General features: G+C 43.5%; 1 protein-coding gene across 1 annotated transcript; it reads right to left on the bottom strand.

Annotated features, from left to right (window-relative positions):
* Positions 1 to 945: 945 nt before the first annotated feature.
* On the bottom strand, positions 946 to 27,632 carry ghra (growth hormone receptor a). Its single transcript, XM_079270445.1, has 10 exons — positions 27,311 to 27,632; positions 19,078 to 19,199; positions 8,385 to 8,514; positions 8,029 to 8,198; positions 7,478 to 7,656; positions 6,642 to 6,795; positions 6,391 to 6,481; positions 6,102 to 6,171; positions 4,258 to 4,484; positions 946 to 4,162 (listed from the first exon to the last, which is right to left on the bottom strand). The coding sequence occupies exons 2-10, from the start codon at positions 19,193 to 19,195 to the stop codon at positions 3,394 to 3,396; spliced, it is 1,908 nt and encodes a 635-aa protein (XP_079126571.1). The 5' UTR covers positions 19,196 to 19,199; positions 27,311 to 27,632; the 3' UTR covers positions 946 to 3,393.

Genomic DNA, 27,632 nt, shown 5'->3' with positions numbered 1-27,632 from the left:
TCCAAAATACTAACTCTGAATACCATTTTTAACATCATATATCTATATACGTGTGTGTGTGTGTGTGTGTGTGTGTGTGTTTGTGTACAAGTGCTTGCTCTAAAGTGTCTAACATTTATAAGCTCGAAATAACAGATGCAAACTTCTACACTAGGATAAGAAAGAGCCCATTGCGTACTGGCAAACACATTCGCAGACATGATGTAGTAAACGCCTGTACAGTAAGCTCGAAAAAATAATAATCCCGATTCATCTTCCTCGCGGTTCCCCTTAACAAAAACCTTTCAGTGATTTAACTTTCACTTCTTTGTACAAATTTCTCCTCAATGTCATGATTGTATAGTCCACTTTGCAGACATTCACAATTGCCACGGTACAACTGAAACCGCACATTAGCAGTGCTTATTTCTTTATTTGTTTTAAACATGATCTGATCTTTCTTCATGTACACCTAGAGCCTTGCGATCTCTGGATCGGAGCCAATACTGAAAACTGGATGAGCGTCTTTAAAGGTGGACTGTATTACATCTGGACTTTGGAGCAAAACTGTCCTACTGTTGCTGCTGATAATCAAACAGATAACTGAACTAAATCACACCTTCCCATTTGTCCCAGGCAGCAGAGCATTCTCAGATATCAGCACCATCCAATTTGCAGGTTTTTATCACCAAACTCTCAGACGACACGGTGATACATGTACCGAGCAGCAATATATTGGGATTAGTAACAATAATGACATTATACATGATATATACACATATATACTTGTAATTTTACAGCACTGGTGAATATATTAAGCCATTTCTGCAACAGCATTGACTTGCTGGTATCCGCAACACAAGGCAGCAACAACAGAACACAGACACAGGGACAGAAAGAGAGAAATGGCACATTTCTTTAACGTTTACAGTTTATATATATATATATATATTTTTTTTTTTAAAGTCATTTAATGGCTCTTTCTTCTTCTCTCTTCATTATGGGATTCTCTGATACAAAAGACTATTCTGCTTCGCGTGCCTATTTTAAGGACGAATCCCGGGCGACATGACTCAAAAGGCAGAACACGTTTCCTTTTGCGCCGTGAATTATGTTTTGTTGCAATGTGATGTGCTCATTTGGAGGCTGCCTTGACGTTATTCAATAACAATCCTTCCAACTCACTCATAGACTGGCTGTAATGGGAATTCACTGTTTTTGTTCCATCACAAAATAATTGGCCGACCTCTATCAGCAGAAGCTTTGATAGCTTGTTGTGTATAATGTGCTGTGCTGCTGCGTCTGTTGTCGGCATATTGTTGAAGTCTTTACGGTGAGGAGAACCTTGACAAAAGGAGTCGCTCCTGCTAACAACTCACCTACACAGGCTATTATAAAAAATGCTTACATCGTCAATAAACCAAGGGCAGCTTGTGCCACAATCTAATGTGACTAAATAATTGATTAAGCAACAGATTCTGCTCAAGTTTTAGTTGTTCGAAGAAAAGTATGGGGGGGGGGGCAAAGTAATCGATACATAATTACACATATCTTACAGGTTTTATGGCAAAAAAAACCTATTTATCTGTGTATTTGTCGCTCTATCAATCCAGAACGTGGAACTCAAAGTCTGTCATCACCCGCCCTGACCAACATTTTTGTTTTGGAAATTGTGGTGAGTTTTACGAGCGTGATCGGAAATGAGCAAATTAGGGTTTAGCTGCCTTTCACCCATGCAGCGGTTGCCTTTGACACAATTCAGCTCATCCTGTTTATGACCATGTCAGGGATGCAAAATGAAATAACAATCAAGGCAAACGCTTTTATGTAGCGTGTGTGTGTGTGTGTAAGCTGTGTTCGTGCATGTGCAGGTTTTTAGTTTCGTAGAGGCTTCACATCAGTTCACCTACACAGTACAATCATGCAGAAATGTACAAATCCTAATTACGTAAGCGCGCCATAGCGCACATGAATGGCAAGCTAATAACACTATCAATAGGCACACGTTGTTAAGCCGCGTACTTGGCAGATAATACGTATAAAATGTTAGCTTACTCCAGCTATTACATACTTTCACAGTCTTTCAACATGAGAAGAATACAACTCCCAGGGAGAGAGAGCGCGCTCATTGAGGTTTCAGTAAAGTCACTACGAGTGGCTGCTGGTTGTAGAGGTTGCTGCTATCGCAGGATGAAATGCAACAACAGGTGTGTCTGTGTCCCTTCTGCTAAATAATCGGAATCGGAATCATTAACTATGTCAATGTGCCCTCGAGCAAGGCACTTGTTGGTGCCCGGTGTACTGCAGCGCTGTTTGCGTGCGCTGAGCGGCTCCCAGCGGTGAATGAATATGAACAAATCCTCTTAAAGAATGACTATCCAGCGCTGTAAAGTGACATGTTTTCTCGCTGTGCATGTCAGAATAAAAATGGAACGAGTAATTCCATGCTGGGACGTGTATAATCAGTCTGTATTATTCAATGCATTACATAAATACGTTTATGGTGAAATTTCCCTTTTATTCGTCACCTCTGCTTCTACTTCATTTGGCGATTTCCTTCATTAAAGATCCTCCAAGGAAGGAAACAGATGAAATAGCTTTGTCCCAATGACTCATGTCTGTGTGTGCATTTATACTGTATGGTTTGTTTTCAGTTGTTGAAAGTATTTCTCCGTTTAAAACTATTGTGGCTGTAGAAAAAGAGAGAAAAATATCTTGACATCATATCATCTAAATTTGGCCAGGTCGTCATGCAAACATGAACAGCGCTAAACAAAACAAAGCCAGGAATGCAAGGTAAAACTGCATAGTAGTGTTTTTTCCCCACTGTATTTTAGGGCGGATTTCTCCTTTAACTACTGACAAGATGACACGACGGGGATCAGAATACAAAAATAAGCCACGATTGAGCGGCAAAGCATCTCTGCCGGCAAGAGGTTTCGACGGCGGCTTCTTCTCGGTGCGGTGCGGAAAAAAAAACATGGCTAGAATGTGCTCGTCTCCTCCTGATATATCACACACTGACATCCGTCTGTAATCAAGGCTTCAACAATGCCATTGCTCTTAACAATATTAGCCAGAGGTGTAATGTGATCCAGTTCAGCGGTGAGCTAATCAAGTCAAGTCACAGTCTCGACCTTTTATCTGCTCGTGTCAAACAAATGGAGCAAAGTGTGTATTTGGTTTGTGGTGTTTACTTTTGCACCAAACTATTTGACGTAGCTTGGTAGCTTTTCCCGTCTCTCATTCGGCACCCTGCCGAAAAACAAACACCTGTACTCAATCATCCACACTTGTGGGCTGCGAGTTATTTGGTTTCCAGCAGGATTCAGGCAGAAACAGGCTCTTGTGACTGCAAGGGGGCGTCCTGGTCAATCAGTCTTACACTTAAAAGGCCTAATGGCATTGTCATTTTCACGGGGAGAGGTTCCCCAGCAGGTCTGGGGTGATGTATCCCACGGGCATGGCGGGTAGGGCTTTGAGGGGGTGCTGTGGCAGGCAGGGAGGGGGAGACTGGCGGGGAGGCGGGTTGAGGAGCAGACTGTGCTGATTGTCCACCTCCTGTACCACTGTGTAGTCCGCAACTCGGGCAAAGAACTGGGCTTGGGGAGAGTCAGGAAGAATGTAAGGGGATTGGTTGTCCTCTGCTGCGGCTGCAGGTTTGGTCTCCGCTGGCTGAGGGTGTATGGTTTGATAACCCTCGCCAGGCATGGGGGAGCCGGGGGGAGCGCCCATCTGCCGGGCGTTGCTCTCTGCGGCGTAGCTGCCTCCTTCAGGATCCACTACCAGCAGCTGAAACTGCAGCTCCTTCTCCTTGTCTTCCTCACTGTCCTCGCTGCTTTTGTGCTCTTTTCCCTTGTTATGAGTTTCCTCCTCTGCACCCGAGGTGCCCTCCTGGATTCTGAGTTGCTGGCCAGGAGACAGCACCACGCCGCCGGTGGGCATCACATTGCTGACTTGGGCATAGAAGTCTGTGTTGACCCAAGTCTGGGGCCCTCCGGTTTGGGTATGGACGAGGGTCCTCTCGCCTCTCTCTGGAGGCGGGGCTCTTTTCACGATATCGAGGGAGGCTTCTCTGTCCTCGGGTTGGCCCGGCAGCAGGGTGGCCATCAGCATTAGGGTGTCCTGGTCGGGCAGATCTGGGTCATAACAGCTGGCCCGGCCTGAGTCATCGTCGGGGAAGCTGAGGGAGAGGGAAACAAAAGGATTTCACATATATAGAGACATCTGGCAGCATGAAAACACAGCCTTTACTGTCCATGAGACTGTGTGCAGTACCTGACGGAATTGGAGAACCCAATGTTCATGTGGTGGCTGACGGGTTGAGACAGGTCCAGGAGCCTCTCGGTGTCTGAGCCCTGGTTGTCCTCCTTTTCCCCAGTGTCTGCATCCACCTCGATGAACTCCACCCATGGCTCGTCTTGGTAGAAATCTGTTGCATAAGTGGGTAGGCCACCCATACCGCCACCACTCAGGATAAAATCCAGCTCGTCCAGCTTCCCTTTCTGCATGGACACAAATATGCATGTTAATGTGTGTGTGTGGCAATCAGGATGTAATGACTTATTCATTTATTGTAATTGTGACTTAAATACTGCTTGCATAATTGGAAAATTAGGCTACGTTGGTTGTATTGCATTTTAATTTTGGTTTAATATTTGAATATTGTCCCAAGTGCAGATGGTTAAGTCTTTGGAAATGAAATGTCAAATGCTGTTTTCATTTTCAAATGGTTAGAAAAAAACCTGAAAAAGTGTGAATTAAGTACTGCTCGCACAAATGGAAAAACAAGTTGTTTATATTGCATTTTCATTTGAATATGGTCCACTGTACACCGGCTACAACTTCAAAAATGAAATGTCAAACTGCTCTTCCATTTTCATTTTAAAATGCAAATTGGATTGATGCATTTTCATTTAAATTTGTGCTCGAATAACGCATGTGTGGAGCGTTATAATGCGAGTGATGCAGGGATGGCGAGTGCCACCCCCAGAAGTTAGCTTTGCACTAGCTCCTTGGACAAAAAGCCAATGTGATCTTTACATTGGATTTGGGATTACTGCAGAAAGCTCTGTGGCAATCAAACGTTTATGATACTTACACGTTTTGTTCTGCAAGATAACCTTATCTCATCTAATCTGTGAAGCTGGACTCGTCGCCATTATGAGGTTTTTGTCTCATTTAGTCACTTGTTAAGACACGTAAAAGCTACCGACGTATTTTGCAGTGGAAAAGAGGCAGTGCCAAGTGCCAAACATGAGCCTGTAACTCTCCCCCCCCCCCCCCCGGGACAACAATGAGTCCCACTCCGGCCCCTGACGCATTGTGTTTCACCTTTGTCTCAGCATGAAATAGCAGCCTTATTGTTGTCTTTATTCCTATAAGTACTTTTCCCTCCTGATGTCCAGGGGTGAGGGTGTTTTGTAAAGAGCACACAGGCTGCCTGTTAAATGCATCCCACATCCTCCGTCAATAGCACACCCACAACACAATGCTGAACCAAGACCCTCTTCACGCCTCTTCACAGCGCATTACCCCCTCGGTGGTACTCCTGTCCTTGTTTACTTCCACGCAAAACAAGAGTGCCTGTTTGCTTCGAAATTATTCATGCTTTTATTTGATAGTTGACAAAGATGATAAACATGCCGTGATCGGGAGAGGGACAGTGGGTGGTGCGATGATTACGGGGCCTAATATGCCTCAGCCAACTGTTGCCCTGCCGTGTCTGTTTTTCATCAAAATGACAATGGAAACATAATAAATAAATAAATACATAAACAAACAGTGGTTACACAACACTTTATATCATCACTTTAGTGAATAAACAAAGCACGATCCCATGTGTTGGCTGCCGGCAATCCTTTGACACGACATTTCTTTTGCAATGTTGTATTTGTAGCTCACTCTTGAATTGAACTGAATGACCAGCATTGGATTAAAGAGAGTTAAATATCTATATATATATATATATATAAAAGACATCCATAAATCCAATAAATTGCCACAAACATACAGCATCCTTGGTATCTTTAGCCAATGGTATGCCAACATGTGTAGGTCAGGGTCTAGTATGTGTGAGAAAAATCCCAGATGAGGCAGAATAATAACAGACATATATGAACCTTAAACAGCTCTGGATCGATGCCTTTGATTTTGGGGGCAGGAACCGGTGGCAACAGAATCATCATCAATCTGTAACGGAGAGAGGAGGTGGACATGATGAAGATGATCGGTTCACACGTGACACTATTTGTGTGTGTGTGTGCCACGCTGAGAGCTACGCTGCACAGTGTGCTGCTGATTTTTTCGAACACCTCCCCCGTCGTAACTGCCATCGTTAACGAGGTTTGAATATGGTTTGGACACTATTGGTGTACGTGCATGAAAGAGTGAGAGAGAGTCCATTCCTACCTTCGCTGCTGAGAGACGACAATAAGCATGACGAGTATGAGGATGCCCACAACCCCGAAAACTAGAACCAGGGTGAGCGGGAAAGTAGTCTCTACAAGACAGCAGGAAACAGAACCCATCATCATCATCATCATCACAACTACAATGTTCCCTGTTCAATGATGTGTGCACCCTGTCTGTCTGACCCAAACGACGCCGTTGGTCATATTTATTGATTACATTTTTACCAAATGACTGATTGCTGATCTCACCTTTGCTGGGAACCTCCGTCACTTGAATGAAGATGGAGTCGCTGAACTCTCCAAACTTGGTGAAGGCCTGCATCCTGCAGCGGATGTGCACTTCGTACTCTTTTCCTGTCTGCAGGCCGAAGATTGTCTGCTGGGATTGCGGCTGGATCTCCAGCTGATGTACAAAAACACAAAGGAAGAGAGAGAGAGAGAATAAAAACACAGATAAGGTATTTGGAAAAAAATAAATAATAATATTATATATATATATATTGCTGTGTATATTAATTAATCCGAAAAAGGTTCAGTTTTTTGTTTATCAAGACTGAAGACGTCCAGCTTTAGTAAGTATAACAGTGACCTCTCCAAAAGCGAAATTGCTGATTAAACGGAGGACGTGCTGTTATAATGGAGGGCTTTAAAACTGTTACCAAGGCTGCATTTGTCAGACTGGCTGGCCCCACATAACTGAATACGAGCCTGTGCAAGGTCCCATGGCCTCTGACCTACAGATCCCTCCCTTTACTTCCTTCAGAGAGGCTGTGTTTTCCCAGAGGGCCTTGCTCTGGCTTCCACTGCCTTGCCAACAGAGCTACACTGCATTTTAGCCGCACAAGTTCAGGGGAGGGGGAGGGGAAAGGAAACACGACACGGTGCCTGTATGACCTACCTACAATTTACTTCAAAGAGTGTTTGCATGTGTCAGATTGTGCCTGCGCACAGAGGCCTTTTGTAAAGTTGTACGGTGTGTGTGTTCCCAAGTGTTACCACTGTGTGTGTGTGTGTGTGTGTGTGCATTACAAGAAAAGCAAAGGAGGAAGAGAGATCATTCAAGAGCAAGTAAAGAGAAGACTTACTGCTTCCCATTTTGTGGTATTTCTCGCTCTGTACTGGATCTCGTATTCAAGGCGCATCCAGCCTGTGTTGACGTCTGCAGAGGGTGGGGGCTCCCAGTTGACCATGACGTCATAGTTTAGCCCGGAGGGACTTATATTGAGCAGGGTCCAGTTTAGAGACACTGGTGGGTCAGGACGTACTGAAAGGACAAAAGTTCAGTTTGAACAGAGAGAAAACACTTGGAATTACATATATCATGTTTATGAACATGGTAAATCAATGGATGGCTTTGAATGCACTTGATTATGTGTAGATGAACAAATCTACAGTAGAGTGGAGGTCACCTATGCTGTATGTGTGTTAGTGTGATGTGCCAAATATAAAAATTTTGTCCGATACAATAGAACTTTTGGTCTGATGGATGGATCTGGTCGGGGGAGCTTTTGTACAGTCCTGGTCAGATAAAACATTTACTGCGCAAACACTGCATATCTGACACTGTGATATTGACAAGCATGTGACATTTTCAAAAATCTGGATACATGCACATTGCACAAACATTTGTACTAACCGATATACTCCAAATGGAAACAGTCTTCCTCGTTGTTATAGGTGATGTTGTTTGGGCTACGAAGCTCCATGCAGTAGGTGACCCAAGCGGCCGTGTAGGGGACATCGAAGAAGCACTCCCGATTTGAATGAACATACTCGGGACACTCTTTCCATTGACTGGTGGGCGAGCTGAAGGAGGGGAACAATGACAGAAGAAAGAGAAGAAGAAGAAGAAGAAGAAGAAGAAGCAAAGGAAGACATGAACTTTGCGTTAAACTCACATATATGCACACACAGATACATGAAGTGCTCCACATGAAAAACAATGAGTTGAACTTCTGGCGGTAAAGAAGGCACTGCGGCTGTCGCACTCACTCTTTCCTAATGTAGAAGAGTCTGAGCGATCCAGGGGAGGACAGGTTGTGGAAGTTGCCTGGACTCCACCAACACTGGAATGTCGCCCGGTCCCTCGATATGCACTCTGTGATATGAGGTTCAAGGGGAGCTGAAAGGCAGCGAGAGAAAGATACAAAGAAAGGTAGAGGATCAGAGGCAGGATAAACAGGAGAACTCAGGCTGATCAATCACCTGTTTATCCCTACTCCTCCTTAAACCATGACAGCAGTCTCATGTTGTCACACTAGCAGGCAAGCTGCAATCCAATCTGAATGCTATTTGAAGTATTTTTCCAACACACAAGGGCATACCGTATTCCTCTCTGTTAACATAATTGGACGTACACCGTACATTGCATTGTAGCATCATGAATTTTCAGTGATGGGGGTTACGAGTTTCCTGTAGTAGCCAGCCGCCATGAGATGATAGCCCTGCAGCGGGGACAACACTTTCTGCTGGTGGGAGACAAGGCTAACTTGCAGTCTGCATCGTGTGTTACTCTAAAATCAATTTCAGACCCATGCAAATCTGCGAGTAGAAAAACCACTTGTTGAAAGACAAGAGTTATAGGCTGCACCAAAGCTCAGCCCCTGTGTCTTTATAACCTTTAGATCTAACCCACTCACATTTCACTCCATTTCTCATCCGCCCCACCCCGAGGCCCTGACTCAGGCCTGTCCACCTCTCTCCCTCTGCACCCTGTCGCTCCTCATCGCCAATCCCCACGCCAACCTCCCCCTCCGGTCGGAGGCCAGTTTCTCATTCATCCACGAGAGCCCCGGGAGTTTGCTGCAACCATAAATAAGCCACGTGAAGGTACCATCGATTCTACTCGCTCTCCTCCAGCGCTGGCTGCAGCATTAATCACACACCAGGCCCCGGAACATAAACAGGCTTCACAACACAGAATTGAATTGAAGACAGACTGGATGGAGCAATGCCTCGCAAATGCAGCAGGGCTCTGTCATGGGCTCGCTTGATTTCATAGACATTAAACAATAATTATCTCCACATAGACTCACGGGCCGCTGCTAAATCTTTAAAAGAGAAAAAAAGGGTTAAAAACACGCTACCAGCATGTTAATACATACGACATTTGCACACAACCAGCTAGCATGCATCCCAACTTGGGTGACCATATCCATAACACCAAAAAGGAGGACACTCTGCGGTATTTAGTGAAGCTGTGAATAATTGCATAGGACTCTGGCGTGCTCCCCTCTACAATACACCTTTGTGTGACTGCTACATGATGTATGTGTAACAGAATCGGAAAGAAATAGTCTTAAAGAGTCAAAAAGTGTGTGTTCACAGTATTTGTATTTATTCAACACATTGTGGTGTTCAAAAACTGACCACTGTGCTGAGTGCCAAGCATAACATTTTTGGACTTAAAATGTACAAATTAAATCACAGGTCACACAAATAATAAATAATAAACAAATAAATGAATGTTTTAAAAGCATAAAGAAAACCAAACTAATTTGGTTAACATTTAACGGCTCAAAAAGTAAAGAATTTCTAAAGTGATTCAGTCTATTGGGGACTTGTGTGCAGCGTCTTTTTTTTCATCAGACTAATTTGTACATCGGCAGTATCAAGTGGTAGAAAGAGGTATGCAGAATGTCTGTACTTGAACGCACCAGTTTGAATGTTATCTGTTCAACTGATGGTTGCTGTAAAACAAATCATTAATGTTGAAGTGGAAGAGGTATTCAGATCCTTTTCTGTAGCAATACCACAGTATAACAAATGTAAGTCCTGTGTAATCCTACACCCAAGCTTTGTGCCACATATGGACAGAGGCGTGCTGGAGACATATTTCAGGGCGCGAAAAGAGACAACCAAAGCCAATAGGGCAAAAAAACAGACGTATGTCCAATAGGGACAGTTTTTTTTCTGAAATGTCACCTTAAAACAGCCAGTGTAAGAGAAACTGTATCACTGAAAACAGTATTGTACTTTGGCCTTGGGAGACCATTGTTGGTCTTTGCTGGTCACAGAAAAGCTTTGTGCAGCTTTTCTGTGGAATAAAAGAACACAGTAACACGGAATACTAACATACTAAAGAAAAGGCAGGAAATAATATCCTCATAAAAAATATATATTCCAAAAACAACTGTAGACTGAGCCAAATAATATTTCTAAAGTGATTCAGTCTATTAGGGACTTGTGTGCAGTGTCTTCATCCGTGTATGTGTGCAGTTTGTTTCACAGGTAACAGAGAAAACATCTCCACTCTGACAGTGATGATAACTGTGTCTTTATTATTATTATAAGTAGTAGTTTAACACCATTAAATCAACTGAAAACATACGATCTTTTTTTAAATCAATATTTTAAGTGCATTTTTATTGGAATGTTCGCTGAAAACGGCCCTGACCAGAAAACAACTCTGTACAGTGATCATGTGACACAAATGGAGAGGAGATAGGAAACCATGCGAGGAGAGAAGACACGAGGAGATATGTTTTAGCAGACATGAGACGTCCTTTCCTCTGAAGCGTCACGTGAAGAGACGTCGGTTTCTGATGATTGAGGCCGACTGACAGCTGATCAGCTGTGATCAGCGGTCAGTCGGCCGCAGTGCGTAGATATGACGTAGCCAGCACACGGAGCCTTGTTTACGTTTTTAACCAATGATATAGGGCTAGAACCTAACCTAAGCCTATCAGATATTTATTTGACAACGCTTTTAACCAATCATTTGTTGGACTGCGATCCAGCTAAATATTCTATCGTGCGGCTCTTTAGGCCCAGTGGAACTCCAAAAAGGAGGACAAATACGCGTCCGGCTTGATGCTGCGCCGGACAGGCCATTGGAAATCCGGACTGTCCGGCCTAAATCCGGACGTCTGGTCATCCTAATCCCAAATTAACCAGACACAAAACGCCCGAACAAACAAGCCCAACCCCCAGCAGCCCAGACAGCAAATACTCATCATTTATTCACACAGAATTTGCACCATTGCTTCGATTCATTTGATGCCAGTGCAACCTCATAATTCATTGCATTTCAACGCCTGGAGCTCTAAACACTCCCTCCGCCTTACCCACCTTCATCTTCTGTCTTGGTTCCCAGAGCGTTGCTATTTCAACTGGGGCCTCCCCTCCCCCAACCAACAAATTCCAGCTGCTACCATCAAAGAGCTTTCTGCTGACACTGGATGCAAAGGAGTGCTTAGAACTACAGCAGGACAGTTTGCATGAAAAGTGAACTAACACCTTGGACATGCACGTCTTTGGGTTCAAATATGTCTCGTGGTGAGGCAACATTTCAGGCAGCTTGCACTTGTTTCATGTGCAGGCATAGCTGTTGTCGTCTGACTCTAAAGCACACAGCGATTGTTTTGGAAGTTAACCGCTCCATAAAGAATGGGGCTCTGCTAGCAAAGGTCAGAAGGTACAGCCTTTAAAAAAATTTAAAAATTTAAAAAAGGGTTAGGGTTAGGGTTAGTCATTCTGAAGTGTGTCAGAGGTGAAAGGTTGTGCAGCAACACCTGGAAAGTGTCCAATTCTCCCCTTACTCTCAGTGTCTCTCTTTCACACTCATTTTCTAATCCTGTCATACTCTCTCTCTCTCTTCTTCTCTGATATTATAAGGCTTAATCCCATGTATTGCTGTAAAAAGAAGAAAAGAAAAAAGAAACAAACTGTTCAAGTTGTGACTGGCTCACAAGCCACGGGGCAAAGTCTTGACAGCTATGTGTTAATTACCTGCCATGCATAGACTGGTCATTTTGGTGCTTGCTCCCCATTTTCTACACGTATTAATACATAACCAGTTACAGTAATGGAAAGCTAAATCCTGCCTGTACCTGCCAGCTGCCATTAAATGATCAGCCGTTGAAAGCCTTCGTCTGGGAAACTTAATTGTGTGTGTGCTCATCCTGTCTGTCCACATGTATCTGTCGGTCCTTGAGGGCTGTGTTTGTCTGAGACTGATAAACAGCTCTTAGCTTCACGTCCTGTCTTCATCAGTCCATACAGGGGAGCTAGGAAACCACTTATCTACCTCGATGTCAGCTTCAGCCATTAAGGTTTAAAATCCACTAAAAAGCCTAAATAAAGCCCTCTTCTCCCGGCCCTTGCGCCAGCTGGCCCTTGGCAAGCTGGAAAAATTGCGGGGAGAAAAAGGTGCAACCAGGCTTTATCAGTTTCCGTGTTGGGAAATGCTCGACTGTTATGAGCAGCGGGATGGAAACTAGGCTATTGTGCTGTGAATTATCACCTTTTCCAGCTCATTTGCAGATTTAAGCTGGTGTTGAGGTTAATAACGCTTCAAAAGGCTGCGAAGGAGAGAGGAGATGTGCAGGAAGGAGGAGGAGGAAGAGAGAGTAACAGATAGATGGCAGAGACAGTCAGAGAGAGTGAATGTGCAAATCTAGCATTTTTCTTATTGTAGGGGATACGTTGATACGTTGCAGTTTCATCATCTCTTACTTTATGACTACATGTACAGTTAGTGACAGGGTTTTAGGAAGTGCTTTTATGTGTTTCTCACTGTCAAAAATAGCACAATAACACAAAAAAGCACATATAGACCGACACCTAAACCCTAGCTATATGGACGTTGAGTGTCTCTTCATTGTGCCATAAGCACGTAATTGATTTGAATTGCCCTACGCTTGAAGAGAACACACACATGGCTGCTGAACAGTAGAACCTGTTGTCCTCGGCTCAGTTCACTCACAACTCGTACTCTGCTCTCTACTGACAGCGTCAACACAATTACAAGGCACACGAAGCCGAATTGCCACTGCAAGTCTCAATTTAACCCGAACAGGAAAATGTAACCTCTTCTTTTTAGGGTAAAGCTATAACATAAAGTGCTTATTTGATGTTATCTCAGCCCAGGGGATCAAAAGGTTGAGAGAAAAATATGTAAAGATCTTGCAAAAACGTTTGCGGAAAACACTGACCTCCCGTCGAAGCTAGCTAGCTAGCTAAGTCTCATTTGTGACAGTATATCCATCAAGTTCAGTTCCCCATATCGCTATTTTTCTGAGCTTCAGTAGCTGTTAGAGAACGATTCAGTTGGCCATAGCATCTTAAATTCACACAGCACAATTGAGCCGGTGGCCAGCATCATCTTTAGTCTGTGTCACAAACTAGCTCAGCGAATGTGACAAAAACGGAGTCTACGCAAGGTTTCACTTCAATCCAAACATAATTTATAAAGCGAATGACCAATGAAGTGTGTAGCTCAGCAGTGTCAGCAAATATGAGCAGTGCTGGGATTTGTGCCATGTGTGGTGTGGAGGCGTTGAAGGTGCAAATTCAAAGGAAGGTGAATGCAGGGTGGATGTGAGCTGTAGGAAGGGAGAGACGGAGTTCACAGAAGGGCACATCTTTAATAGCCTGGAAGGCCAAGGTGAGCTTCATCAAGCTGACGACCCTCTCCTGGCAGCCAACTGCGCTGCTGAGGTTGGCGAGGACAGCCATATAAACGAGTCGGTCGAAACGATGACAAATTCAGATACCACGCAAACGTTTCTCGGGAGAACCCATACATTTTTTTTCTCCCCAGGTCCTCTTCGGGGCTCCTTGGACTCGGCTTAGGAGTGGAGGTTAATTCAAGAGGCCACCGAGAGAGCCAGAAAGAGCAATAAGTGGGCCACAAGAGAGGGGGAGAAAGGTGAGAGGCTGCCACAAGATACAAATAGGTGATATAAATAACCAACATGCACAAGCAGTTTCACACATGAGTGCACGGACACACACTGAACTTACACCTTCAAAACAAAAACAGACAGAGAATATCAAAGTTCCATTGTCCCGTTCCTTGAAAACATTCCGCCTTTCCTCCCGGTTACACAACAGGACCTATGCCTTTTTTTCTTCCTTCTTTAAGTTCGGGACCACAGAGCGACGAGTTGCCGCTCCATCTGATCCTCATGCTTCCCATCAGTGTTCATAGCTTTGAAGGCTTACAGAGACAATCTGATGTGTTTGACCATGCAGTGACCCAGGCAGATTTTTCTTCCCCCAGCGATTTATTAGCCTGAACTAACGATGTTAATCTCCCATAATGCCATTACAGCCCACAGTATTGGCTTAGTTATGTTATATTACATCCAAGTGAGAGTAAATATAGATGAGCGGGGGTGAGGGGCAAACTCTCGCCACCTTTCTCTTTCGTCTTTTTTTTCTGGTTTATTCCATTCTGCCGGCCTCGACACTTCAGCACGGTGTCAGACGTTTTCACACGGGACAAAGCAACATGCTCATTCCAGCCGGCGACTGTGCGGCCTCACACTGAGGTGGGACATCCCCGTTTCAGAAATGAGTCAAAATGGCTCCGTAGCATTTGTTACAAGCGAGAGCCGAAAACCTGACATTGTTTCTAAGCTGTAGCTGCCGCTCCACTCGTCTCGATCACTCAAAACAAATCACAGATTAAGAGCATTTTTTCACTTATTTCGTCTTTCTGAAAAAGTGTTCCTGGGATTCATTTTTCATGTTCTAAGAAAATGGGACTGTACTTGCCATCAGAATTTGATGTTCGTTAAGTGATTATTTGTGACACCCATATATTTCCTTGTTCTTATTTTGCAAATCTTTTGTTAAATATGATATTAGGCATATCAAGCTATATCACACCGGTCGGGCGCACCATTAACCAAATATTTTACACACAGAAAAAGATATTAAATAAATAACAGTATTACTCTCTGTAACTTTTTATACGATACTCCTCAGTCTGCCCTGCTGCTAATGAGCCTTACAACTGGCTTTTGTTAAAATAAGAACAGTGTGTGCATGAGGACAGATCAAGACAAATGACTACCAGTGGCTATAATCACTGTGGTACGCCTTTAAATACATAGGGAGACATAGGGAGCGTCTCCGAACGTCTACTCTTGGCCTGTTAATGCGGCTGGCTCTACAACGGACATAGAAATGCTGCAGAAACAGAATAACCCTCAGAATTTCAGGAAGGCTCTTTAAGATCCCCAAATGGAAGAGCAAAATGGTTTTAAACAACCCCAAAATCATAATGTTTGGGGTTACTCACCTATACTCAGCAAGATTGATGGGTTGTTTTAAAGTGTAGAAAGCAGGTGTCAGGTTGGAGTTGACACTGGTATGAGAAAGGCGCAGGCTGCATGTGTTTGCTGATGCAATCAGTGGCTGCTTTGTGTTTACAGATGTTTTAAATGGTTGTCGAGGAAGACGCGTACGGAGACCATTGTAACGATTTTAAGGAGGCGGACCGGTGAAAACCTCATCTGCGTATTTGCGGTTTGTCTGAGAGCTGATCAGAAGAGGTAGCTGAAACCCGCAGAGATAAAGATATTTGCTGAAGTCTGTGAACAAGTACCGGTACTAAGTCAAAAGGCCCAAGGGCAAAGACGTGGAGCTCAAAACTCCGTGTGATATTGCTAATTGATTTAAAGTACAGCGCAAACAGACCCATCGGTTCTACATTAGTGCCTTTATTTGTAACATGGAATCTTAACCAGTAATCGGGGGTAGCTGTGTTGAAATCACACTTTTTTTGTGAAGATCAACAAAATATGTATAGGATATGACTGACTGCCTCTATTCTACACACATCTTGTAACTGAGGCACTAGTTTTCACATGTCGTCGCATGTCTGTTGGAGTATCGTATCAGGACGCTCTCATTCTGAGGTGTTATTCTCACTCAGCTACACCCAACTAACTTGACCTCGACTCTCCTCTCTCCAACACAAGCTGTTTTTCAAAACCAATGCCCAAAGTGCATAGCAGTAACCACGAATTTATGACACACGTCGGAAAAACATTTTCAGTTATTCATTTCCAGTCAAAATGCCAACATGGCCTTTAGCAATGATCACAGTGTGTTCATGAACTTCATGCAGATATTACTGCAGTCCATGGTTTAAAAGGTAATCGCAAAGAAGAGGAGTTGTTTTACAACCAAAATCTCTGAGACAACGTTTTTTTGGCTGCTTTGGTACCTGGCATGTTTTTGTTTTTTTGCTTGGAAAAGCACTTAAAGCAGGAGAGCAGAAAGAACAATATGTTCACTGCACATAATAATTGAACCAATGTTCTCAAACTTCTGTGCCACAACAGTCCACTGAGTCATTTATTTTCCCCAACCGGCGAAGCTTTGACTTATTCCCTTATAGATGCAGCCAAGAAAGCTGCAGATTGCACAATGGACTACATTTAAATAAAACATATATAAAATAAAAATATATGAAAGCATCCAATAACACAAAGCATTAATACTTTAATACTGGCAGCCTTTTCTCCCCAATAAAGCCTTCTAAAAGAACAGAGAAGAAGAAGGGTGTGGACTCTCGTCTTAACTTGGCAGAAGAAGAAGACAAGATGAGTTGGCCTTTGCCAGTGCATGGCGGTGGTAATATTCCCAGCTGGTTTTCACTAAACCCCCCCCCCCCCCAAAAAAACAAAGTAGCTGTACTGAAGTGCCAAACTATTTGTCTGGTGTAGATAGTGGTTCATTGTCCTGCTCAAGGACGTTGTGGAAACCTGCCACAATCACAAATTCAAAAATCAACCCTTTCTTGCTTCCTCGACAACACATTCACACTCCCAACTCGTAGTATTCCGACGCTTGGTCAGTGGTCTAGAATCAGTTTTGGACAAGTTGGGTTTACGCAACAAAACCATTTAGTTAGTTTTCGGAAAAGATCGTGGTTGACGTTTCCTTGACTGACAAACGACTCGCATATACGAGAGTGACAAAACGAGTCTTTTGATTAGCGACCCATGCAAGTAACAACTCACGTGACTACGGACACGAACAGCGGTCTCCTGGAAAAGAAAGTCCTGTTTGTTTGACCCATGCACCAGAAAAAAAGCTTTAAATGTCATCTACTGTGCATCGAATTAAAAAGGGATCAACAGCACAGAAAGGTAGTACAGATGCAAATGAAGGGTACAGAGAAATCCTTCACACGTGCCGAGTACATGTGCAGGAACCCAGTACTAAAACTTTATTTCAGTTATCACAAAGATACAGGTACATGCATGAAATCTGACAACTGCATGTAACCCATCCAAAGCATTGGGCTGCTGTAAAGTGCCCGGGGAGCAACTTTTGGGTTCAGGGTCTCGCTCAAGGACACTTTGACATGTGGACCGGAGGACCGGGGATCAAGTGCATAGAAGCCTCCGTCAGTGCACGTATCCCACAGCCAAGATTCCTCCAGGTAACGTGCGGGCTCTCCATTCTGGCAACAGGTGCTGCGGCAGCCAGACGGGCAGAGATGGTTTGGAGATTTCTCAGGTCTCTGTCGAACGCTGTCTGGCTCGCTTATTAATGGAAACGAGCAGATGCCCACGCACCGATGCGACTTGCCAAAATGGATTATTTACCGACGACTTTTACTGCGTTGCCAAATGTTTGCGGTACCTTGAATTGCATGAAGTGAAGCTTAGCCAAGTTCTGAGAAAATCAAAAAAGCAAAAAATGGAAAATGAAAAACTTTTTTTTTCAAAAGTTATCAAACTAAAACTAATCAACACATTTAAATATGTTGTTACCAGGACACATTTTTCATTTTTACTTGATGAATGATTTATTGATATATGGATTATCTCAATATACATTGATATTCTGTCATATCATGGATGAATTTTTTCAGCTCTATTTTATGTGTGATTTTATCTAATCGATGTCCCAAGGGCATGTGGATAAGCTGCTAATTACTTTTTTAAAATGTAATCCTTACCAAAAATGACCAATTCCTCATTTTAAATCCATAAAACTAATCCATAGCCTAATTTTCCACTCTTTGGATTTGCAGGTAGGAATCGTTCACATGTAGCATTATGGACCAGGTCCGTGAAGAACAAAGGTTTTCGTTGAAAATGGTTGCTGTCAAAATTGTCATCCCCAATAATGCAGATGTAGCAGAACCAAACAGCCACACAGCAACGTTTGAAAGGTTGGAGACAGGTTTTTAGCAAAGTCAACAGCAGAATTGATCCATTCTTGGGAGTTGAATCTTGGCTGTGAGGATTTCTCTAAATCATGCTGTTCTAGCAGAGAGATTCTTTCTGGCAGGGCTGCGCACTTTCGCCAAATTCCAGCTGCAGTGGCGTCAAACATAAGAGGAAGATGCCAAATCTATTCAGGCTATTACCCTCAGTCTGTTATGTGATTGGATATTAAAAGTAAAAAGACATCCATCATGACTATCTTGGCCGCCTGTTGCTTTAGGGGATTTCAAGTTGTAAATCATATGCAATCTGCTTGTTTGGCCTGTTTTCTCAGCCGCAGCATTCTTTCACCGAATTATTTCGGTGACAGCTGGATTAGCTGGCTGAACATCCTGCGTCGTCCCGTCCCTGGACTTTGACAGAGAAGCTCTGACCGTATATTTACCCAAGCACTATTGATCACCAGGCTGTTTGACGAGCCAAACCAGGAAAGAGCGGCGTTTGCTCGACGGTGAACCTTTCCTCATGTATCTGAGCAAACACAGCGTGCTGCAACTGATGTCTGACATGAGACGCGATAACGAGTGTCAACAGCATGCTGCGCACAAAAACCTGAATCACATTTGTTAATGTTTTAATGCGCTGCATTAGACAGAGCTTAAATAAGCTGAAGGATGATTTTTGTCTTGCATCAATCGGTTTCTTCTGCATATTTGTCCCAAAGAAAAGCAGTAAAAAAAACAAAAGAAAACCACCAGTAAACCTACCTGGTGACGTCACGCGGTGCCGGCCCATGAGAAATGCAGATCCCGGAGTGGACAGCCAATCCAGGGAGGACATGATGAGAAGGAGCAGGAGATGGGAGGAGGAGGACAAGACAGCCATGATGCTGGAGAGAGAGATAGAGGGGAGAATGAGAGAGGGACAGAGACACGGACTATAATTATCAGTTGAACTCCATGATGACATGCCCATGTGAAAAAACGCCTCCTTTCCTCACTACTTTCGGCCTCACTCCCTTTTTTTTCCTCTCTTTCTTGCTCTCTGCCCAGTGAGCATTAAATTGTGGGTAGGTGCCACTGCCATTTATTTTCAGCTGGTGTATGTGAAACCCATTTTTTATTATTTTGTCATTAGCCATGATTTCCACCAGACATTAATATATACACTGTAGGTTTAGAAATGACAGCAGGAAGAGTGATTTGAGAGAGAAGCAAAACGTGACCCCTCATGACGCCAACTGGGTGTGAATTAAATATCGGGGTAATTTAAATTGTACCTGCTGTTCCTCCGAGGCCAAGCCTAATATTTCGAAACATTACTCAAGTCCATGTTACATGCTTTAGGGCGGGGCTACCTTATGATTGACAGGTCACTTGGCATTGTCAGGTCTGGGGGGAGTCCGTGTTTTTGTCTTACAACTTTAAATCTTTGAAGGTGTGTTTTCAGTTCAGTTCAATTGTCACATCTTGGTTGCCTAAGTCTTGTTCAGCGTTTGGTTATACTCTCGTGTCACAACCAAGATGGCGACGGCCACTTCTTATATATGCTTAATGATATGGGGGGGGGGGAATTGTTAGGAAACCATTGCTTATCTACACATCCAGGAGATATGGGGCAACATTATCGTTCAGTCATGGCCCTAAACACATGAAAAGTCCAACATTCACCATTATTTTAACCCTGTTTTGGTCTTCATTGCTTTCTGAGGGAAACATCTGACTTTTTAGCCACTTAATACTCAAACATGTTCACCAGCTGGTCCTCTTCCTGGTCAATAAGTTGGTGTTGCCAACTCTCAAGTCCAACCTCTAAATGTAGCCCAAACTTTCTGTCCACACCCGTGGCTATTTACAGCTGTGTCTCCGCAGCCAGCAAACCCAAACGGAGAGGCTATGTCTCTCAGGGCAACTGTGGCCGTATTTTGGCATAAGAAATTCTTCTGTATGTTTTTTTTATGGGGAAAAGTGTTTGCCGTGGCTAGAAATAGTAAGGCAAGTGACTATTTCACAACATTCTGATATACAGAGTGACAACTACTGAGCAATGTGGCCTTGCTCAGGCACATTTTTTTTAAGACCGACAAGCTTGGATAGAGCGTTGCCAGACCTAGAGGCAAAAAAAATGAAAAGAATCTATGAGCAAAGTTCATATGAGCGTTCGTATAACAGCACACATCAAAGTACTGGCAGCTATTTCAAATCAGAACACCTTCCATTACTTTTTTCTGGATTAGATTTACTACACATTAAAAGATAGAAGTACAACAAAAACATAAAGACAAGAATCTCAAAATCTTTGCAAAATTAAAGTTTGCTACTTGTAGTTTGCAAGACTGGACTTGTGAGTATATTCTACAACATACACAGTGTAAAACATGTCCCAGTTCAGACCATCAACATAAACATGCAGTCACAAGTGTGTGTGTGTGTGTGTGTGTGTGGATGAATTCCAAGTGTCAGAGGCTATAAAGAGCCAAGTCATACAATGCAAGAATTCATTGCAGCGGGTGAATCTGGCCTGCCTAAAATGCTCCATTTACAATCAATTATTGCTCATAAGATCCCGTCAGACACTTTGCCTTCAGTTTTGATCATCTGTCATTCTGGAATCCTGATTAAAAATGTCTCTCCACTCATCAAAAGCCCCTTTATCAGGGTGATAAAGCAGCCCTCTGATGAGCACTTTCAAACCAGCTTTTTTATTTTTGACGGGTTAAGTTCTCTGCTCCTCTTTTTTCTTTACATTGTCTTTTCTTTCAGAGTCTAACATTCTTTAATCGGTCGAGTAACTAAAGTACTATAACAGGGGGCCAAGCGGTCCCTCCACTCCTACATGTGGCCTCATGTTAATCCCAACATTAGTCCCAGCCACTCACTCGTGTGAAAGCTTCTGTGAAAGCCCTGGCATGACTGGTGCTTCATCTCCATCTCGTGCATGTTTCTCCCCCATTCCTCTCCTCCTCTCTGCCAATTGCAGGCTCTCAGACTCGCGGGAAGACCGCCTCAGCCAATCAGAAAAGAGGGAGGCTCAGCCCAGGTCTCCTGGGGTCCCTTGGTAAACATTTAAGGCCTCTGTGGTCAAACATCCTCCCACTACCTCTGCCCTAAAATATGCGTGCGCCCACACACACACACACACACACACACACACACACACACACACACACACACACACACACACACACACACACACACACACACACACACACACACACACACACACACACACACACACACACACACACACACACACACACACACACACACCTTGACTTGGCAGCCCCACTGCCAGCACCATGCCTCTCCCATATTTCCTCAATTCTCTATTGATCTGTGTTTGTGCAAAAATGGAGCTGTCAGGAGAGGGAGGAGGAGGTCATAGGAGTAGATGGGGTGATGGTGTGAGGTTGAAGCCAAAGAGAAAAAAAAAAAAAAACAGGTTATGGGGTGAGAGGTCACATCATGTCTGTGTTAGCCCCTTCTATAGCTGCAGAAGAAAAGCATGCACACACACACACACACACACACACACACACACACACACACACACACACACACACACACACACACACACACACACACACACACACACACACACACACACACACACACACACACACACACACACACACAGATTGATGTTGCAAGCCCAAGTTTATCTCGGGGTTCCTCCAAAGAAAAAGCAGAAATACTGTGGAATGATTGCACACTCACCCTCTCTCTGGACAGCTGGGGGACACAACTCATTTACCTCTTTCTATACGTGTGTCTGGGGACACTGAGGTCAAAGTTGTGTTTTGACACATTTGCTATGGCAGTGTTTCTCTGGGTGCCCTGATGCTTGTAAGACAATGAAGATTTGAAGTTGTTATGTCGAACAATAAATAACAGCTTCACTTGTATTTCTAATGGACAGAAATCTAGGACACAGTTCTTTCAAGTTATACATTTCAGAGCTGAAGTGCAGAGAAGTTTGGATACTCGTGTTTCGTAGTACTTTTGAAGATTATGACATGGTAATTCAGGAGTATTTAGGAAAACTTTGCTACGTTTTCTGTGTTTTAGATTCCTCAAGATAAATGATCCAGGGCCTAGATGCATTTATTGAGCAGAGAGACAGTATTGCACTAGTCCAGTATTTCAGAAATCACTATGATCATCTTTGATATCGTTACACTATATCTCTAAAAATGCAATTATATATTTTGAGCTTTTGTGATGAAGAACAAAATGGTTTCACTATGGAGCAAAGGCGACGCGATACACAGTCCCGCCGTCTTCCAGGAAGCTCAGCAATTTACCACTGGCAGTGAACAAGAAGACTGCTAGCGCATGCGCACAGCGAGTGATTTAAAATATGAGGGCTCTGGAAATGTTTTACGAGAAGGAAAATACATTGAACCTGTTTGCCAGACCTTAGGCATACATACACATTACGTTAACAAACACCACCGAGGTAATTGACTTGACATCCTGAAAAACCTGAAAAGAAAAATAGAGATTGTCCTCTGGAGTGTGTGGATGTTTACCTTAAAGGGTGGCAGTAGGTATTGAAACACTCACTCACATTCATTAACACGATTATAGAAATGCATCCGTGCACAGACATAAATGCAAAACATTGCGGGAACCCTTGAATGGAAGTATGGCTTTGATGGACCACCTCCTCACTCACAACCCTCGATGAGCGGTCGACCTCAAGCTGTTAGAAACAGGTGCGCACACTTCCGTTACAATCGGGGTTGTGTCGGCCTGCAGCAAAGGGTTAGGACAGTTAACATAAGCCTTTAATATTTCTCTTTCTTTGTGTCCCTCCATGCTTCTGTCAACATTCCAGTAATATCAGAAAGCCGTGGTGGCCGCCTGAGTGGAGTTAAGTGCTTCAGGCTCGAGGAAGTGCAGGGCAGACAGAGTGTGCTGGCAGACGTCTCACTGAAGGTAAAAACAAACCAGGAAAGAGCTCCTCCGAGGGAGTCAGACGCTCCAAAAAGATTTTTACAAAGACATTGCAATTGGCCCTTTAGCGAAGGCTCCTACACTGTGCCACTTCGGGTCTGTCCAAGATGAAAGTACACACAGTTGTGTGGGGCGACTGTGGCTAAGTGGATAGCAGGGCCGTCTTTCAACCAGGTTGGCGGTTCAAACCCCGGCTCCGGCTCTGCTAAAATCTGTCGGTATGTCCTTGAGCAAGACACTTAACCCCAAAATTGCTCCCATAGTTGTGCCTACGGTGTAGAAATGTGATAGACTCTGAATTCTAAGTCGCTTTGGACAGAAGCGTCTGCTAAATCAGGGGTCCCCAACCTTTTTTGCGTCACGGACCGGTTTCATGTTATAAAATATTTCCACGGACCGGTGTTACGTCCCTACTGGTTTCTGGACCTACTGGTTTTCCTTCTGTGCGCGTGTTGTGTTCGCTTAACAGCTGCAGCGGTTTTCTGCCTCTGTCGCCTGTTTCGTCACACTTTCACAAACATATTGCTGGAGATCTAAAAGACACATCTCATATCGATTGCAGGGATTATGATTGTATGAGTGAGCACTGCATCACAGCCACGTATGAAGAAATACATGGAAGAAAATACATTTATGGAAAGATCGCAACAACCTGGATTCGAACTCTGTCCAGCAAAACTCCCACTTGTACTTGGTAATTTAACATTTAACACCGGCAGCAGAGTTGTTGTCCCAAACATACTTTTAAGGCCGCCGTCATTTTCAAGCTCCAGCAGCTGATCTCCCTCTGGCACGGATAAGCTCGATTCACCTGGTTTGTTCACAAATGGGTCGCGGATCCATTCCTTCGCAGTTCGTGGGTCTTTTGTGGTTGGGAAGTAACGCTCGAGTAAGCGTGTTGACATGTGTCAAGAGAGACAGGCGCATGTAATTGGGAGAGAATCCGGTCATTTTTCAAAATAAAATATCTTTCCGACTCTGATAATCAATGAAATGAAAAAAAGTTATTTATTCTTTCTGTGCGGCCCGGTACCAAATGACCCGCGGCCCGGTACCGGTCCGCGGCCCGGGGGTTGGGGACCACTGCGCTAAATGACTGTAATGTAATGTACACAATTGAGAGAGAAAAATTGTGAAATGTGTGCATTAAAGCACAACGAGTCTCCAGCCTTTGCTTTTTGCAACCAGAAGTTATTTGAGGGGGAAACTAATTACAATCAAAAGCTGATAAAGACATTTTTAGGCAACCAAGTTGTTACAATTAACTTTCACGCACTGTAAACATACTGTAAAGGGGTTTTAGTTGTAAGACAAAAACAACTCCCTACTACTTGTCTACTCATCAACCATGTACGCACTAGAACACAACTACAGGTTATTCCTGTTTACAACAACATTGGAGGCTAAAGCGAGAAGCCTGTTTTCAAAGACCTGTACTAGCAGTTGAAAATAAATGTATGTAATTCATGCTCTCTTCTTTTTCTCCACAAATGATTTTGCAGTGTTTCTACTTTACTTAGAATTTGCTCTTCTCTATTTTTCAGTGCAAAATGCAACCCTTGGAAATACATCGATGCATTGATTGCTTTCACGATGTGGAGCGAAATCAATATTTGACCAAACAACACTTTGTGTGTTGTGTTTGGTCAATATATTCATGTACCTCACTCTTACAATCGGTGTCCAGATGAACCGTGTGTGTGTGCCATACGGTGACAAAGTCTAATCTATCTAGATATATATATATATCTAGATAGATATATGTGAGTGAGTGAGTGAGAGAGAGAGCGAGAGAGAGAGCAAGAGAGAGAGAGAGAGGGGAAAACTCAGAGTCAGCACACTGGCATGAGGAGAGCTTGTGCTGGAAGCAGGACACACATCTGCAAACCCCTGCTACACCCTGCGTCTGTGTGTGTGTGAGACGAGTGAAAGCAAGCGTTTGGTGTTTGCGTGCGTGCATGTGCAGGCGTGTACGTGTAAAATCAAGTGTGTGTATCGGAGCGAGAACAAGAAAAGGTAAAGAGTGCGAGCAAGAGCCCGAGTCCAGCAGAAACGGAGAAAGTGTGCTGCACAGATCTCAAAATCTATCTTTTGGGAAAATGTCTGCTTTGCAGCATGCCGCGCTGTGTGTGTGTGTGTGCGCGCACGGGCATGCAACAGTTTGTCAAAGATATTACAACTAATAGCCGTCAAGCTAAATTTCGCCTGAATCTTACCTTTTCATCTGATCTCCGCTGCTTAACATCAACACAATAACCTCGGTTGTGCCTCGATTGGTCATTTCAGAGAGACTTGATTCAAACTTTACAGAATGGACAGTCACAGGCAAACTAATCAGTGGTACACATTCAGTGCTTGGAGTTCAATCCCATGTAGGAGAATAAAGAATGAAGTCTAAGTATAAATGTGCAGCACGGAACTCTCCAATTTGCACTAAATCCTGCTGTTTCTCCCTGTATGTCACACACACACACTCATCCTGACAACCACCATCAGACAAAGTGCACGCTGATGCGTGTAAAAATCTAATGGTCTTCTCGAGTGCTGTCAGAACATAACAGCTGTACTTAATGTTGTATGTGGGAGTGGAGCAAACAATGAGACAGAAACTGATGGAACTGTAATGTCTCTTAAAAATCCTCGCCTATTAATACACCTCGTACCTCAGGAGGCTGCTATTACATGTCCTTCAACTTGCTTTTTCTCTGCATCTGAGGAGCCGATGTGACAATATATCTTATTGAATATGGCTTAGCTTTATTTAAGGGAATACCATCCAACCATACGGTCTTAAAGGAAAACTGGTTTGTGATATGCATAACATCCCACAGTGTCAGGGGATTGGAGATTATTATTATATAACTAATGCCATCCAGTGGACGTAATAAACACGCAGCAATGCACATATGATTTAGATAAAAGAAGAATGATGTGGAGCCACAACAGAGGAAGAAAAATTAAAAAAAAGTCATGGGACTCAACGGTGCAGTAAAACCTTTTTCTTAAGGAATCCAACCAACTACAGCAGTGCGAAACTAATTTAAATATTACACAAAACCAGATTGAGTTTGCACATGGCCTCTCATCCCAGCGTGCTGCGCTTTCTAATTCAAGCAGTATAATAATAAAAACACATAGAATCTGTCAACTGCTCTTACAGTCAACACTGGATGGAAACAATGTTCAATTAATTCATTTAGTAACGTAGTGTGGTAATACATTAATCAATATCTTGAGTGTATTTTTAATGGTTCAAGTAATTTAACCAGTAAGAATCCAGACATAAGCTGGTTCCAGTTTTATATATGTTGTATTGATGAAACTGAATTCCTTTGGGTTTTGGGCAGTTGATGAGACAACATAAAAGGCATCATGAGCTCTGGCAACTTCTCATTAACACTGCTCTACATTTGTTGATTAATAGATCAAAACAGTTAAGAAAGGAAAACTGATTATCTCTGTGGCTGCACTCCTCGTGTAATGCATCTACAGTCAAATAAATAAGCATATCATGGTCACTGGAGCGAGCATGGGCCTGTACTGATTTCCATCTGTGCATGCAACAATACACCAGGCTGTGTCAACAGTGAAGAAACACTACAGCATATTTCAGCTGTACACTTCATATTAGAGGTTCGATCCCCTTTTTTTTCAGTGCGCCAGTTTGTCGAGCTCATCTATCTCACGCAGATGTTTCTATTCCTCCCTCGGGATTTGATATGTATCAGTATTACGCTCTTTAGGCTACACCCGTCCACACAGACCATGGCTGTCACTTCATGAGCAGTTGCAGTTAAGTTGATGTCATGTTAATGCGAGCTTCAAACACACCGTGCAGTAGACTCAGCATATTACATATGTATGATTGGTCAAACAACGAGCAAAATTGCATTTGTAATTTGCTAAAAACAATTGAGCAAAGTTTCCAGGATCGTGCGTAAGCTGCGTAACACATGTAGTTTCGGAGATACGGGTGAACGCAAAAAAAAATAAATAAGAAGCTCTCCGCGCTTTAAAAGAAACAAAACACAAAGGTACTTACTTATTCCGAAGTCTCGAGCTTTAACCCCGCAAAGACAGCGCACATCGACTTTTCAGAACTTGGTCATCGGATGGCCAGCGTGAGTAACAGGCACGGAAAGTCTCGGCCCGGTCCGATCTCCGCGATCAGTGTTTTCACATCATCCGATCATCGAATAATCGGGTCCGGTTCGCTTCCGCGGTGAAGATTTGTTGTCTTATCTGCAACTCAGTCCATCTTCTAGTCCACTTTCAGGGCTACACGCGTAGCGTCGCATAGACCGAGCCAGTGAGTGTGTGTGTGTGTGTGTTTCTAATGGCGGTGAAGCGCCCCCATCCGCCAA

Source organism: Melanostigma gelatinosum (genome assembly GCF_949748355.1).
Source record: "Melanostigma gelatinosum genome assembly, chromosome: 6".
NCBI lineage: Eukaryota > Metazoa > Chordata > Actinopteri > Perciformes > Zoarcidae > Melanostigma > Melanostigma gelatinosum.
The sequence above is the reverse complement of the archived record's forward strand: the minus strand, read 5'-3'. Positions and strand labels throughout refer to the sequence as shown.